The sequence below is a fragment of the Anopheles funestus genome, chromosome 2RL (genome assembly GCF_943734845.2).
Source record: "Anopheles funestus chromosome 2RL, idAnoFuneDA-416_04, whole genome shotgun sequence".
In the NCBI taxonomy this organism is placed as follows: Eukaryota; Metazoa; Arthropoda; class Insecta; order Diptera; family Culicidae; genus Anopheles; species Anopheles funestus.
In genome coordinates, this window is record NC_064598.1 from 71389448 (window position 1) to 71407258 (window position 17811).

Below are 17811 nucleotides of genomic sequence, written 5' to 3' on the forward strand. Positions count from 1 at the left end.
GAGAAAATGCGTATTTCAGTTTATTGGGTTAACGGTTGCAAAAAAGCGGTTTATTATTTAACCTCAACTTCAACTTTTTGATCGTGCTTGATTTCAATTTAATATAAACAGCCATGTTCATTTCGATCAGCCTTGCCATTCTAACTGCTTTGGTAAATTGGATTGCAAGGCAAAGTGAGAAATCATGATAAGTTTTACTTGTTGGACTGCAGTCCTTTGGTGGTCGTTGTTGGACTCGTTATGTCAAAATGGGGTTTTGAAATGCTCTTGCAAGAAATGACACAGCCTGGTCTATAATCAGTTCGTTCTGTCATTGGCACAAGCTGACAGTCTGACAACGACGGAGACGGGAAAAATTGTGCTAGAATCGTGGACGGCAATTTCGTAAAATTACCACCAAAAAGTTGATCTTTCTTTTATCGTACAAGTCACGTCGGAAGCATCGAAAGCACACGCATCTTGTCTGCTTGCAAGATTCAAGTACTGCACATATTCTGACCCTATTTGCATTGGTCGCAAGGGTAGAAATATACACGAACGAAACGCACTAAAATAGAGCGCAAACATAAAATTCACGGTGGAAAAGTCGATCACCACCCTGCGCTACCGCCGTGTGTCAGCCGCGTCGTCCGTACCACCATTGCGACATCGCCATCTACGAATCGGCTTCAGATTTACGAACGTTCTCGTCATTTTACTTCTGTCCCTTTGGCTTTTCTATTGCGCTTTTGTGCCGCACAAGGCGATCATCAGCAGGTGGTGTTATTCCAGTGCGAAAAGGGATTTTTTTTTGCCAAGACGTAGAACCATATTCGTCACGTCACCGTGTTCCATTAACAGCTGTGAATAAGGTTTAAAATCACAGAAAAAAGATTGCCTTTTCTCTTTCAATGCGCCACACAGGTGGTGGCACACAATCTTCCCAATTTTGAGTCTCTATCGGGCAGTCGAAAATCTTAGCAAAGGAAGGTACAGTTAGTGTGTTTTTGGTGCGTGTGCGTGTCGGTGTATTGGTGTGTTGTGTACAGCTCGAAAGATTTTTCTTTTTTCGCTGGGATATACTTGTCCCCATACGTAATAGCATTGTGTATGATTATCTAGCCTCCATGTCTAATGATTTTTCTTCATTTTATTCTGTGTGTTTTCAAATCTCAAGATCTGTGATCATAGCGTTCATTCTTCCATTGGCGTTAGCTGTTTTCTTCTCTGCCTCGGTGCCTACTTTGCTGTGTTCCTAGTGTCCTAGTGTTTAAGTTGACGACGTGTGTGTGTGCGCGTGTGTATATATATATGTGCGTAAGTTTGTATCTGGTTGCTACGATAGTTGTACGGCGTTCAGTGTCTGTTTTCAACCTGTGAGAATATTAAAAACGGTCGTGGAATCGGGCAGAACATAACATCGAAAGGAGGAAATTCCATCACGAAATCCAACCTTCGCATCTGAAGGAAATCTGGATTTAATCGAATTCCGTCCGTCCGTTCGAAATTTTGACAGTCGTTTATGGTGAGTAGGCGCTTTTTCACTAGCTGTTTTAATGTTTGTTTCCATATCACCGGGAGTTGCAAAAATCGGATGATAACGAGGCTGTACACACTTTAATGTAGCTTTTCCTCATACAGCCGGAACAGTAGATTGCAGGACTTTACATCTTGGCATTATTGCCATCTCATCAGTAGAACGCTTTCTTTACCGGTCGATATGGTCCTTTTTTCGTTTGCCTTGTGCAAGACACGTGTTGAATGATGCCGTTGATGAATGTAGAGGATTTAAAGTGATGCGATGTGAAGATATGGAGGAAATAAATAATGCAAAAATCACAGTCCTGTTCACTTTATCTTTTTCCCTGCTGTGCACGGGGCTGTGGATATGTGCGAAAGCGTACAGTTTCGTAGAGCGAAGTAGGCAAAGCAGGCCATATTGCTATGGGCGACGCGTTACTGTACGACAGCTGTAGTGGAGGTTTCGAGATACAAATACATTCGTACCTACGCGCTAGGTAAAAGCAGACGAATAATCTGCCGCACGCTGCATGTATGAGAAGCAAAGAATCGTATAAAGGGCATTTGAAGAAGACGAAACACATAGAAATGTGCCAAAGAAAATGATATCGCCATTGTATTCGTACAACGACCATTTAGGATTCCTCGTTGTTTTTTTTACTTTTTGTTTGTAAAACGGTGACTTTTCTTCTTCTTGTTCGCAAAAATAAGATGTCTGTGCTACCGATGTCATGGCGATTGACATTTTCGGTCAACATTACTAATTTGCACATTCAATACCAATACTTTGATGAAAGTAGCCTGTGTTGTAAAATGTAACGCAACAAAATGGGTTGAAGTCAAATGGCAACATATTTTTCCATAATCGAACGACATGTATCCAAGGCCATTACAAGCATCAAGCGCAAAGTGTCTTTACTAGCAAATGTTCTATGCTTTTTTAAAAAGGAAATAATTTAAATTTGTAAATCATAATATCAAACACATTCTGCAAACCTTCCGGTTTCAATGGCACTATTCGACATTACAAAATTTTTAATTTATGATAAAATATATTTTCCAGCTAGGCGCTTGCATATTCTCTGTTAAATCAATGCGTAAAATTTTTTTTTTCAAATTCCGAGCATAATTAATCTCATACATCCCAGTATGGTTTAAAAAGCAAATATGTCCCGTAACAACATGCCAACGTAATCATTGTTACTATTTATATCCCTTATTACTACTACACCGTGTCTACCGAACATCACTCACACGTAAAACGTTCCTGTACGAACACGTGTACAAGAATCCCTTCAAAACATGTTTGTTTGAACGCTAATATTTGTTTTGTGGTCTTGCTGGTTATGCTATTGCTTCTCGTGCAATAAGGTTTTATTGTTTACTATTTCGTTTGCAGCGTTATTTACTAGATAAGAACATAATTGTATGAGCAAAGAAAAATAGCAGTAGTAGCACAAGCACAGGGGCGGCTCGGTAGTGCATGTGATAAACGGCGCCAGTCCACACGGCCGGACCGGGTTCAAATCCCATCCGGACCGTCCCCCCGTAGCAAGGACTGACTATCCGGCTACGTGGTAAAATAAGTCTAGTAAGCCAGAAATGGCCGGCGTGACCTGTAAGGTCGTTAAGCCAAGAAGAAGAAGCACAAGCACAGCACGTAGTTCATTTGTGGTAATAATGTGCACAAAAACTTTAACAACAAAACTCATGTCCTAAAATATAGACGATACTATGCTTCGTTTCTATCTCAATAATATACTGCTTAGCATATTGTTACTACCAATTAACTAATTATTAGTGACAGCGCAAAGTGAAGTGCTGTTTCAATTGCATTTCGAGAAGATTAAATTGTTATCAATTATCAGTAAGGAGCAAGGGTTTCCAACAGTTATCCAAATTGTAAAACAATATGGAGCAACAATCTATTTTCTATTTCCCCATGCTACTACTACCAAGATCTGTGCCCGTGGCGGCTCCATGCATTTTCTTCTTAGCAGTCGACCTTTTTAACTCGACCCGGCATAACATTTCTAAAGATTATTAATTTAAAGATTTCGTAATTCGTACTAATTCTTATATGATTTTCATATTTAATTATTCCAAACAGATGGCTCTCAATATTGCTGTCCCGATGTCGGGTGTAGGCGATCTCTTGGAAGGATTCGGGTTGCTGTCGCCGATTTCCCCTGTGAGCATTGACTTTCGTAGCAGCATGAAGAACCCGCTATCGCCTGTTGGTAGTGAATCCAGCGGCGTCAGCTCTTTGGATTTGGAAGATATCAAGGTGAGTATCGTTCGAAATTACTTAGATTCCATCTAAAATAGGAAAAGAACCGTTCAAGTATCAATAAAATATGCGTTTTTACATGGTTACGGTTAAAATTCCTTGATTCTAATGGCAGGTATCTTTCTATAGCTCTCAATTTAAAATTATTAGATAAAAATCCGGGTTGTAGAAAAAAATAAAGAAAACATTGCGCATATTGATACGTGCAGCTGCTTCTGGAACTAACGTACAAAAAAAACTATCGACCTATATATCTTAATAATGTAGCCACAGCTACCTGAATTTCTAGCAGAATGAAACAGGAACCCAACAAAGATTTGTCCCTTCGACATAGCAGCTGCACATGCACCTTTTTGAACATGCTCAGGTAAAATTAAGTCTAGATGCTTGAATACCTCTGCAGGATATAGTTTTATAATAATGCGCACAATATTTGGTTGGCTACCATTTTGTTATAATTCTAACGAACTCTAAAGTCATGGCGGTATCATATTTCTTATGATTAAGGCATACTGTATGGCGATTCAAAAAATGAAAAATATATAATATAAAGTAGCAATATAAACAAAAACTTACCTGTTCTATTGCGTCTGTTACAGGGTTTATCAGGTCAATATGGCATCTGAAAGGCATAGTTCGCCGGCCAGAACATGTATTTCGTTTCCTGTCAAGTATTTCATTTGCCTCAACATGAAAATCCTGTTGCCCAATATGATTTTAGAGATTATTGCTTTAGCTTTTTCACCGGGATTGTTGCCTGCTCCTGCTCGTTATTTGTACCATATTTTCTAATTTATTTTTTATGCTTTTTAATAGCTTTTTTTAATCAAATCATATCATTTAATAAAGGTTGAGGACACAGCTTTACGCTGTTGTGCCATTTGAAGCAGAATTTGTTAGATTCATTAAATTATGAGAAGTTTTATTCACGAACATTTCGAAAACATGCATGTGTATGTGTAGCATGTGTCAAACCGAATCCGAGCAAAATGTAAACAAACAAAAATTTAGCATGGCTTTTTTTATTCCAGCAATTATATATTTCGAATAGATGAACGGAGGAAGTATAATTGCATTGCAAAAAATTGTTTATTAGTTCTTTTACACTCCGTACACAATATCAAACCGTTTTATTGCATTCTACGCTATTACGGGATTGTTAAACCTGGCACTTACATATGTTTTCGAAATATTCGTGATAAAACTTCTCATAATTTAATGAATCTAACAAATTCTGCTTCAAATGGCACAACAGCGTAAAGCTGTGTCCTCACCCTTTATTAAATGATATGATTTGATTAAAAAAAGCTATTAAAAAGCATAAAAAATAAATTAGAAAATATGGTACAAATAACGAGCAGGAGCAGGCAACAATCCCGGTGAAAAAGCTAAAGCAATAATCTCTAAAATCATATTGGGCAACAGGATTTTCATGTTGAGGCAAATGAAATACTTGACAGGAAACGAAATACATGTTCTGGCCGGCGAACTATGCCTTTCAGATGCCATATTGACCTGATAAACCCTGTATTGATGATGCCGTCTAATCGTACATGAACGCATTTTTAAGTCTCATGCGTCTTGCCATTTTCGCTCGCTGCATGATAACTGCTGCACTGGTGCAATCAACATACGTTGATTCTTCAGTAGGGATACAGCACGGTGCACATGGTCCACACGGTCCGCACGATCCACATGGTCCACACGGTCCACATGGTCCACATGGTCCACACGGTCCACACGGTCCACATGGTCCACATGGTCCACACGGTCCACACGGTCCACACGGTCCACATGGTCCACATGGTCCACATGGTCCACACGGCTTACATGGCCCACAGATACTTGTACAGCACATTTCTGTTGAACATAAGCCCGGACCACAGCCTAGATAATCGCAGCAACCAACTGGATTACAGCTCATCTTCCGCAAGGTCGGCAAAGACGCAAGTCACGGCAATTTTTCGCTCGTATATACGGACAAAGACAAATTGGGGATGGACAACCGTATCCACAGCAATAACAGTTGGTGTTTAGTCCTATATTACAACAATATGCCAAGGGACAGTAGCAGCAACTTGGAGAAACTGTGCAAACCATTACTAAAAGGATACATTTTTATGTTGGCTTTACTCAGAAGGAAGATTTCCATCTTCCAATTACTTACCAACAGATGTTGTCGAGCGATATGATATAAATTTTCTGTAAATTCACTTATAATTTGAAAACACATCCAATCAGAATGCCTGTATTAAAACGAATGATGATCCCATTACGTGCAATTGATTTACCTAACTTTTCCAATGACTACTCGATAAGAACAGAGCAACTTGATTAGTTGTTTGATAATGTTCTGGAATCTAAAAATTAATTGCGAACGAAACGTGTTTTTCTGTTCCCACATAATTATATCTACCTATTGTATTATTATGATTATCATATATTTTAAAGAATCTCCTTGTTTAAAATCCCGTTCCTTCCAATACTAGTGTGTGTGTGGGAAGCTAGTTTAATGTTTTTTTGTATTGATTGATGATTGATAGACTGTTCACAGTAACCATTGAAAATAAATTCGCCCGCGTAGTTACTACACACGACATACAACCGGAACGTACTTGTAAAATCCTGCAAAATAATTGCATATATCGTGCATAACGGTTAGACTAAGTGGTAAAAAACAGAAAAAAGGTTGATTATTATAGAATCGTTCATTCGTAATGTTGGTTATTTGAAGTATTCTTCAAGTGGTACTATTTCTTTATTCCTTTCAGAAACAAATGCCAACCTTACTGGACGAGAACGAAGAAGACGCATCATCCGGTGCGGGAAAATCATCTTCAAACTCAGCATCGCTGTCCGCTGCATCGACCATGTCGACAACATCTTCCAGAACGTGTTCTACCTCTTCCTCTTCTTCGTCTTCGACTTCAGACGACTACGCTAACCAGCTGGAAGACAATGAACAAAAATTGTCGGAAAAATTGGCCGAAAATTGTGCAACTCCATCTTCAAACGAACTGCATGAATCCAGTGAAAAGGAATCGGACGAGCCTACTACCACCACCATCGATGAAGCATTACGATCGCTTGAGCTTTTGAACTTGCCGAACGAACCCAGCGTACTGCCGTTATTTTCTCCTAAGACTTCACCAGAACGTAACTTCAATTTGCCGTGCCAATCCATTATGTACAACAATCGCGACATTCTCGATCTGGGCAGCAATATTCGCCCCCAGCCTAGTGGTCCCGGTGGTTTCGCATTCCAGTTTGCCGAATTACCGGTAACAAACAACATTCAATTCTTTCTTCAAAACCGTTCTCAGTACCATCGTATTGGACCTAATGGTCATGTACAGGAATTTCGCATGGAAACATGCCCATGTTGTGATTTCCAATACCCGGTTAATACTGTTGGAGCAAACTCGACTGCTGCTCCGGCTAATCAGACTTGTGGTACCTCGAACTTATCCAACTTGAATGCAAATCAAATCTACGGCAATCTGCAACAGCAGCAACAGCAACAACAGCAGCAACAATTGCGACTCCAGCAACAGCAGCTGCAAATGCAGTATGCCTATCGTTTCAACAATAACAACACCCAGAACAACAACGGAAACTCTGTGGGACGTGATTACAATATGTACCAACAAGCCACTAGCGGAATTGGAGGAAACGGTAATGCAGGAGGGCTGCAATCGTCACGATTTAACAGTGGAGTTTACGGTTCAGGAAATGTTTCCGGCGGATCCTTGCCTAATTCACAAAATGGAATTGCCGGTGGTTCAGCGGTAAACGGTGGTTTCTTTAACAACAATGCGCTGGGCAATAATCTGCTGGGACGAGATCAGTACAACCATATGGCACCGATGGGAATGCAGTATAACACCGGTGCTAATACTAAAGGAATTTCTCAAACGAGCGGTATATCGTCACAATCGTCGGGACTTCGCCAACAGCAGCAATATGATATGCTTCAGCAGCAAAAACAATATGTGAACAATTATGCGATGGGTTCTGGAGCCACGAATTCTGTTCCCATGGCGGCATCTGCTAACGCTGCTGTACGTCTTCAGCAACAACAGTCACAGCAGGGTTCGCATTACTATAAGAAAAGTTCAGCGATGCGTTATGGTGGAGGAGGACCTGCAGGAGTCAACAACATGCCGCCTAGTGGACCAGCTGGTTCCAACTGGAAAACTCCAATGACTAACAATAACACGATTCAGGACACCGCCACAAAGCTGTACATGGAGTTAAACAAAATGCAGCAACAATCCCCATACTACGTACCTTTCCAGTAAGGAATACTTAAGGATACAGGCACGCAGAAGCAAAAGACAGGGAATCATGTAAAGTAAACCTGAAGATGAAAAACAAAATGAAATAAGCCTCAGCAATATGGACCAACAACGACACACAAACCAGAATTGGAAGAAACAACATACAGAGAAGATCAGTACGATAGCAGCAGCAACACAACATCATCATCTCGCCATCGTTACCAAAGTTGCCAAAGCAAAAACGATTTTTTTACTAACTTTCTTTATCTAGTTGTAATGATGTTACACGAAGGAACAGTATCTTGTTTTACGTATTCGAAAAGAATTACCTAGAAGCGATTTATAAATATTGCTCAAATTTCTATGCTGCATGTATGAACAAGTTGCAAGAATTTTCGAAGTTTTCCTGTTACTGCTATACTTCGAACAATGACATTCTTTACATAATTTATTATAAGAAATGAATAACAGCTTTGCAGCTGCTCTTAAAGATTGGAAAACATTTGCCACGTTATTCTTTGCAAAACAAAAAAAAAACATCTTAAAAATCTCGCAGTACCAACGCACTGCAGCGCAAACTGAATCCTGCGAGATACGAGTATTTATCGAACAACTAAATCCAAGGCGCGAACCATTTATAATGCATCACCGTTGGTAGAGGAAACTGGTTCAGGCATTATGTGAAATGGCTTGCAAAGTCATTTTCTCCAACCATTATGACCATAATGCGTTAAACAAGAAAAAAACCCACCAGTTAAATCGATCTGTAGCATAATTTGCAAGGTAATAACGCCGTCTTTTGGAGCAAAAACAACCGCAACAAAAGTTTTGATATTCGGAAAAGTTCACGGGGGACAGAACAAACAAACCAAAACAACATTCTAGAGACAAACTTAGCTCCGAAACCGAACAGTCAAACAGGAAGCAAGAGCGAGAACACGATCTGCCACATTTTTCTAAATCATTACTTCGTTTACATTACATCTTTATTCGGATATAATACCGTAAGTATTGCAGATGTAATATTTATGATTTAACATTGTTTTAGTTAAATTCTTTCAACTTCTTTCAAACAATCGCCATTTGCGGTCACGCCATCAACATTTTCCCTTTCGCCTAAAATGCTGCTCTTTATTTCACAGGTTGAAACGTTTCTACGTTTCGTGTGTGTACACATAAGTTCTTCAACAGCGTTACACCAATACACGAACTCTTCGTCACCCCCTATCCACGTCTTAGTGGCATCATTGTACATTCGCCTTCAAAAATGCGGAGGATTCAGAGGAAAAAGCATACGAAGCCTGTTTGTCGGAGCGAAAACAAAAACAGTCCAAGCAGTTAGTTGTATATTTGATAGAAATGAAACAAAATCTTCCCCGAGTGAAAAGATACGGATATCAATTCGATGTTTAGGTTAGATATACGAATAACAAAAAAAAAAACACCGCTACGAAATCACAGAGTGATTCCCCCGATAAAAGTATTGGCGATATTACACCATGATAAATGTGAGTAATGTAAAACAAAACACACAAGACAAAATTTATTCATGTAAGTAATCAAGAAGCGATTTCGAATGATAAGAAACGAATGCAAATAGCACTAATAACATTGTACGGGACAAGATACATTTAACTTTTCGACAAGTACACGTACCGAATGAAAGCGTTGAAGGCTAATTAATGGCAAGTATGTGTAGTTATTCTTGGAGCAAAGAATCGATTAGATAAAAAAAACTGATATCGAAACTTACGACAATGCAGGAAAACAAACAAAATATTTTATTAATTAGTGATGCAAAATACAAAAAACGGAAATGGATTAATCAACGTTATATTATAAGATAATTATTACTATATTTACCTAGTTGTACTATTTGGATTATCAGTAGTACTGAATAAGGGGTAGCTTTATTGGCAGTGAGCAGCAAAAATCTGCACCATCTAAAAGGACTCTTTCTAACTCTTTTAAGAGTGTTGTCGGACCGATGTCGGGGTTAGCTCGGGGGGGAAAGGATAACTTAAGAAGCGTTCCAATTTACACCCTAGCATCGTATGGATGAGACGCAAAGAATGTACTACTCTGTCGTCGCTTCTTTCAATCACACAAAATGAAACACGCATCTACTACAAACTGGTGATAATTTTGAACCCCAAAACGTATAATATTAATATCATTATCAGAGTTTTAAAAGGGGGAGAGAGGAGTTAGCAATACAGTTGCGCCGTTGGGTTGTAGAATTTAATTCATTATAGTTATAACACGGAAGCGGATAGTCTGAACTGTAGTTGTCTACGTTTTATAGTTGAAATAGTTTTACGTCCAGATGGAGTGCTGGTTAGTAATGCGAAAATCATTAATGTCGCGCAACAAATGGATGATGGAATTGAAACAAATGTATAGATTTAATTCTGAGCGTTGCTATCCTGCAAATAAATAAAGACAGGGAAATCAAGCAAAAAAAAACACTGGTAGGAAAACGCATGTACAAAAACAAACACAATATCAGAAGAGGCCGCTCTACATTAAACCGATTACGGCACCATGCGATTTTAGTGCTGTTGGTTGCATATACTATAAAATGTGATTTAGATCGATCAGTGCAAAGAGATGTAGCAACCTATTAAGGCGTGGAAAAAGAAAATACGGGCCTTGGGAGAAGGGAGAGGGATCTTGTCGTTATCAACGCTTTTGCTCACCATTTACGTTATCTCGTTTTGTATTTTTTTAATCAAGAAGACGCACTTTTTACTTATCATATGTGTTTCCTTATTACTTGCTTCAGAAAGCAGAACTGAATACTGTTGAAATATTGTTACCTTTCGTTGTTTCTTTAGCGTTGCTTTTAGATAATTTTTTTTTGTTTTACCACTTCGATATTCACGATTCCGGTAGAGTTGATATTAAGGAAAACCGACAAGTTAGAAACGCACCATGTGCTAATAGTTAATAATTTCTATCATCATCGCGTGTACTTCTTTTGGGGGGTTTTGGTAAAAGATAAAAAATGTGTTTTTGGTCATTTCACATGTGGACCCGTACATAGAACAAACGTTGGATTTCAATTGATTTTGGCTGTCATATACAACATCTATGGTGTATAGGTCAGTTAGTTCGAATAATACAAAGAAACCAACATATCCTTCCTACACTACATTTCGAAGCGAACATTTCGATTGGAAAATTTCGATGTAGCTAACCCATGGAGAGAGTTGTGTATGCCAGTGACGCAGACACGTGATAAGTTTTCACACATTTGCAAAGGAAATTTTTACCGTAATCCATCCTCAGGTTGAATGTAGTACGAGCAAAACCATGCCTTACACCTGCATATACTATTAAAAATTAAGACAGGAAACGCTAGTGCCACAAAAAAAACAGAACTGAACAATGCAAATGTAAAATCAAAGGATGTGATAATAGTAGTAATCAGTTGGTAAAGACTTATTTTTTTTTTGTTAGTTTTTGTTTCTATTTTCATTCGAAAGTGATCGTCATTGTCTTAAATAATGCTTTGCCTTTGAATCTGGTCAATCCATGTGCGTTTAGTTCCTGAATGTTGTTTTGTTGTTGTTGTTGTTTTGCTTTACTAAATTTACTCAACATTCTTTTTTTGCGACTAGTAGATCTCTATTCTCTCAAAGAAAAACATAAACTCTAATGGTTTGCGCAAAGAAAATGGCAGATTAATGGTATATTTGTGCTGCGACGACGTATAAGATTTATTAAAGCGTTCAATTCACGCTTCATATTCCGTTAGTTTCAGCTGCCAAAGAACATCGACAATACATGTAGAAGCAATAAAACCGTTTGTTATCAACGTTAACATTTTCTTTATCACAACCATTTGGATTGTGTTACTTATGTGCCTCGTACAAGAGTAATAAAACATATTGAGTTTTGTAGACTGAACATTGGTGTCAACATTTTGTCCACAGATAAAGAATAAGTATTTTGGAATTGGTACTTAAGGTATAATCAAACCATTATGAGTTGTAATAATGCTTGTTAAGATCCTGTTTTTTCTGCTGATTGCTTTTAAACAGTACTCTACTATTTATCAAATATTGGTGATTTAAAATTCAATACAACTTTAAAGTAATATTATGAAATCTTTGCTTTCACAAACATCAGCACAAAGACGTAGAATACAGAAAGGCCACCATAAACAATTTTGTAAACCAAGGCAATACTTAAATGCAAAATATGTGAGTGCAGTAATGAAACGAGGATAAATGATTTTGAGCAAGGTTGCGTGCATTTTGAACGGTGTACGATGGATAGATAGGAAATGTTATAGATGTAGGACACTTGTGCAGGTGTAAGGCATGGGATATCATGGTCGTACTACTTAACAATGGCTTAAAATGTAAAAAAAACTAAACGTAAGATGAAGAAAAGAGCTAAACACCATGCGGGACGCAAACAAGCGCAAATACTACTAGACAAGACAGTTCGAAGATCTCATATTGGATGCGGGCGGGTAGTGCATCACAATGTATCGCTATTTAAAAAAAAAACTTTAACTTAATCTAACACTAACTTAATGCGTGGCTAGGTGTGGTTTCTGCTAACACAAAACCCCGCTAGGCAGATTGTTTTCAAAAGTCTACCGTACTATACTCGAACGATGATAAAATAGATCTTTTCTGGATTTTTTTCCCTAACACACAAACACACAAAATACAATCGAGTCAGTAGTAGTCCCTTAATTAAAAAAAGACGTAATTATTATAAACTTAGTCAAAAAAACGCACCACGAAAAAAAAAATGAATCACCACAATGCCAATGAAAACAAAATTCGGAAGATAATCAAACATGTGCTGCAATTTTAATTAATAACAGAAATACATAATAAAAGCAATTAATAAAGACCAAACCTTTGCTCATGGCGCCGTGGCAAACAAAGAATACCCGAAATGATAGCTTTTCCAAAAGAGAGAGAAAAAAAAAACAGCGTAACAGCGTTTTAAGTTTTCCAACTCATATTTTACATTGAGAAGTAAATCACATCGAATGAAACAATTGTGAAATGAAATTGATACGTAGTAAATGTAACACTCTGCTCTCGCGCAACTTTTACATTGAGATTGAATCGATTGTTCCAAACAATCGATGTTTCTAGCTACTTTTTAAACATACTAACAAGTGCAAACTAATTAGGCAAATGAACAATAGATACTTAATGTGTTTGGAAGCCAAAAATTATGGGCATATGTAATATAACGAAGCAAGTTAATTTTAGTTGCAAAATGTTGTTTTTTTCCCCGTCTGTTCGTGCTCGATTTCTTTACGATTGTAATGGTTATACAAAGATATTTCTGTTCCGTTTTTTGTTTGTTTTATTTTTTACAACAATTTTTTCCACTCTTTATAAATGTAATGTCTGTAATGCAACAAGATCCATCGCAAACTTCATACATACGTACAAGACTAAATTGAACAATAAAATGATAAAACGAAATACGATAGGACACTTCCTTCCAAAAGTATTGCAATGGGACATTGCATTACATAGTGGAGTAAGGGGTAGGGAAGCGGGCGGTAGGGGAGTGACTGAAAATTGTAGAAAAATTGCTAAATAACTTATAAGTGGATCGGTTCATAAGGAAAAGAAACCATACATAAAATAACAATTTTCATGCAGCACCGAAACCAAACGTGCGTTAGAACCGATGGAGAAGCAAGGGCTAGTTTAGTCAAACATGAAGGGAGATAATTTCGGATGATTTATTTAGAAAAAGAAGGATAACAAAAAACACATTCTCTAAATGCATGCCGATATCATCTATCCATCGGTTTACCGAACCTAATCGAATCGCTTTGTACTGAGAATCGTTTTTCTATTGCTTTACTCAACCAATCGTATAAATTTCGTATTTTTTATAAGAAAGTGCGGGCGAATTGCACTGTGCATAGTAGTTTAGTTTGGGGGTTAGTAGGAATCTTCTTCCTTCTGACAAATAGTCGTCGATAGTATTATATGGATTGATGTGTATGTGTGTTAGCTGTATCTGAGGGTATTTTGTGGACCTTGCGAAGTTGTTAGTAAATACAACAATAAAACCCCGTTTCTTTTCCTCAGTATTTAGTATTGTGTATGGTGCAATTAATACATTAATATTTGGCGCAAAAAAGGAGTGAACATTAGTGGAAATGGATATCAGTACCAATCTGCTTTAAACTATGGGAATTTTAGAAGTAATAAAGGATCGATGAGGAAATAAATATGGAACAATGTCGATCACACACATACACACACAATACTCTGTAGCAGTAAATGCTTCTGCCAATGTTGATCCTGTAGGAAGTCAAAGGAAGAAATCTAATTAAAGTATACAAAAAACAAGTAATATAACTGACGGTTCAAGCGCCTAACAAACAAACATCTTTCGTTTGAAAATCAAACAACGTTTAGGCGAAAAAGGACAAAACAAAAAAAAAACCCTCCAAACTAAATAGTTGAAAAAATAAATTGCATGAAACGATGGTAACTAATCAATGCAGCAAGTGATAATGAGTAGGAAATGCAATGGGCATATTTTAAGCAAACAGGCCGTCACCGAGCCCCGGTTCTATAGCGATTTAATTCTAGTCTCTAATTTATGCTACTTTAACCAAGGTGATGCAGGGGTACGGAAATTTGTCATGATGGTGGTAACGGCTTTAGGCAGGATATCCTTTTCCCGATCGGTCCGACGTCCAATTTGCTTCCCTTATAAGTCATAAAAACAAACGCTCAACGCAGTAGACGAGATAAAGCTTACCTATAGCAATGCAATCGACGGTTGCGTTTCCTTGGCAACCCCGCGCACCGTTTGTGATCGATGATTGCTTTGTGTTTGGTGGTCAATAATAGTTAAATATAGAAGATGATAAAAGTGAGATGGCGACTTAACACCATTTTATAATGTTATTACACACAGCAACCAATTGAACTCATATTGATTATTTGGTGATTTTTATCTTCTTTTTTTTAACTAAATAAATACCTAAACTAAATAATACCGGTTATTGAAAATATGTACTTTTTCCCCCTTTTTCATTCCTCTAGTCGCAAACCGGAGTGTAGGCTCGAAATATTCAACCAGTTATACATGAGTTTTGTTAGATATTCGTGTTAATTATTCCATCTATTTTACTAAGTGTGCGGCATTGAAGCAATACACGCCCTTCTTCTACCTCCATCAAGCTCGATTTGCCATGGTTTTTGATATTATTAATTGAAACCCTTTTTCTCTCCTCCATCGTTTTCCGTATCTGTATGTAACGAACACAACGCAATCATTCAGTCTTTGATTAAGTATTGATAGCACATCCGGTTTTCATGTTTGATTACAAAAGTGGAACAAACTATACATGATGCCAAAAGTAGAAGAAGGAAAAAAACGACACAGCAATGCTTAGAGAAGGACAATGTGTGCAAAAAAGTAGAGCTAATGTAAACCTCTTTACTTATGAATTTTAGATACTATCGTGTTAATCACTATTTCGTTTTTTGGTTTTAGTTCATCATTGTTGCGTTATGTTACAGCATTTTTATTTAGAATGCGTTTTTCCATTTTTTTTGTAATGTATTTGCTGTGTGTTTTGTATTTTTTTTAAATGCTTTAAAGGGATTGTTAAATTATGTGATTCCTTTTTGCACTAGATATAGACTTACGCAAAGAAAGCTTAACAAATGAAAGGTTTCGATGTGTTGTAATGAGCAAGCAATCCCGCAAACAATTTTAATATGAAACGGATTAGCCACCATTTTCCCGCGTTTTCCACAGTAGCTTTCATCGTAAACATGTTCGCACGTTCGAACGTGACAGAACGTACTATCTAACGAAACAGTAGAAAACGAAAAGAAAACACGAGTGTATTGTAGCAAAATACGGTAAAGAAACAAGAAACAAATAGTAGCAGATAGCCAATGGGAGAAAAGGGAAACGACTTATTAATAACTAAACGAGCGCATAAAGCAAAACAAACATAGAAAACCCATGTTTGCTGTTGTAACAGAGCTGGAAAAAGATTAACTCGCAAAAGAAAATAAAAACAAAATGAAAAACGAACGAAAATGATAGTACGATATGGCGGTCAACACTAGCCAGCTAATAAAGCTGTTTATAGTGTGTTATTTTTTCCTTAGTAAAGCCATAGACAACACATTACGCGGTCTAAACTCAGTTAGAAACATTTTCTGTTTTTATGCTTTAAGACAACATACTCGTATAAGATGATTTTCAAACAATTAATTCGATTCATGTTTAATTACACACTAATAATTGGCAGTAGGTTGTGTGGTATCAATTACTATTCTTTTTTATAAATATTCGTTTTTTACTATTATTAAAAGCGTTACACGTTGCGCAGTGTAGTTATGGATTGTAGAAGAGTAATTTTTCGGTTTTCCACCCTCACTAACATAAACAATACTTAAAGCAGAAAATAAAAATAAAAAATAACATATATGTATACAAAAACGCAAGCAACATAATACATAAGCAAAAGCAGAAGACGACAACAAATGACGCGCTGCACACAAAATCACCGACTCCCTCGATAGGAAGTTTCCAAATAGGATGATAGACAAGTTTAGTGAAAATCAAGTGTTCGCTCACACATACAGAAGCCCCTTTAACGAAACAGAATGCAAGTGAATCGAAGTTTCTGCTCTCATGCCAATAGCGACGGTTTCCTAAGGTCGGAATTATTTTTCATATGAGTTGATCCGATATACAGTAGCTTTAGGTTAGATTTGCAGGACAGAAGACATGCGTTAGTAAGAACTGAAATTTGAAATCGCTATAAATTAAGTCCGTTTTCTTACACACATTACCGTGTAAAGACTTCTCAAAATTGGTTTAGTATCTATTCTTCCATCTATGCCATCGTCTCAATAGTTTTTTTTTAACTTTTGTTAGCTTTTTTATACAATTTTATACCTCTTCATGTTTATATTTCTCTATTTTTCACAATATTTTTGTCCCCTTTGACTAGTCGACGAATGTTTTAAAACCAAAGTGTGCCTTACTACATTGAGCATGCTGCGCATGGTATCACTACCATGCGTTTCCATTATTGTTTTTGGTTCTACAATTAACAGAGCATGGATTGGAAAACCTTGTTGAAAGTATGGTTTATATTTTTTATTTAACCTTTTAGTTCTTTCATTGCGATTTTTAGTCTTTATTTTCTTAATTTTTGAAAGTATAAAAAAACTGATGAATGAGACAAGAAATGGAAACAAAAAAACAGAGAGTAAAATTTTAGTATATGCAGTATATGTTGTCCAGCTGTAGAAGGGTCTGGAAGTTGTGAGGATAACATCATCAAATTGAAATTGAAAAGAAAAAAGAAGTTGGATCTTGCAAATTGAAACTTGGAAAATTCATAACGAAAGAAAAATCCACCCCACTCAAAATGGAATCGCTAGTGAGCGCAGAAACTACGATACAAAGCACTATTAAATTCTGATTAATTGAGACTGTGTATTCCATTGTGATATAAATGAAGTAAAACGAAAAGCAAACAAAAAACTAAAGGGAAAAAAATACAATACAAAATGAAACAGTGAGATAAAGAACGAGAAAAAGGAAGAGAAACAAACACACAGACAGCAGATGTGTACACAGAAACACATCTTATTAACATAGAAGCAACCCCACCATCGAGCGGGGTAACACTAGAAAACACTTTAATTTATTGCAAATAAAATGCAAATGGTAAAGAATTTCACAAGAAATGTAAAT

The 17811-nt window shown here is 37.1% G+C and overlaps 1 protein-coding gene across 6 annotated transcripts; it reads left to right on the forward strand.

Annotated features, from left to right (window-relative positions):
• Nucleotides 1-289: 289 nt before the first annotated feature.
• LOC125761620 (homeobox protein 5-like) lies at nt 290-17804 on the forward strand. Of its 6 annotated transcripts, none has more exons than XM_049422931.1 (5): nt 290-969; nt 1157-1504; nt 3611-3787; nt 6562-9074; nt 9213-17804. In XM_049422931.1, exons 2-4 carry the CDS (start codon nt 1502-1504, stop codon nt 8089-8091), a joined length of 1710 nt encoding a protein of 569 aa, XP_049278888.1. In that variant the 5' UTR covers nt 290-969; nt 1157-1501; the 3' UTR covers nt 8092-9074; nt 9213-17804. The 6 variants fall into 6 exon arrangements, with proteins under 6 accessions (XP_049278888.1, XP_049278890.1, XP_049278889.1 ...); XM_049422933.1 differs by having other exon boundaries at nt 290-756; XM_049422932.1 differs by having other exon boundaries at nt 290-480.
• The last annotated feature ends 7 nt before the right edge of the window (nt 17805-17811 follow it).

Bases quoted from the DNA above. Each gene is read 5' to 3' on its own strand.
- LOC125761620 (XM_049422931.1), top strand. The intron at 3,788-6,561 runs GTGAGTATCGTT...TATTCCTTTCAG, and splicing joins TGGATTTGGAAGATATCAAG to AAACAAATGCCAACCTTACT.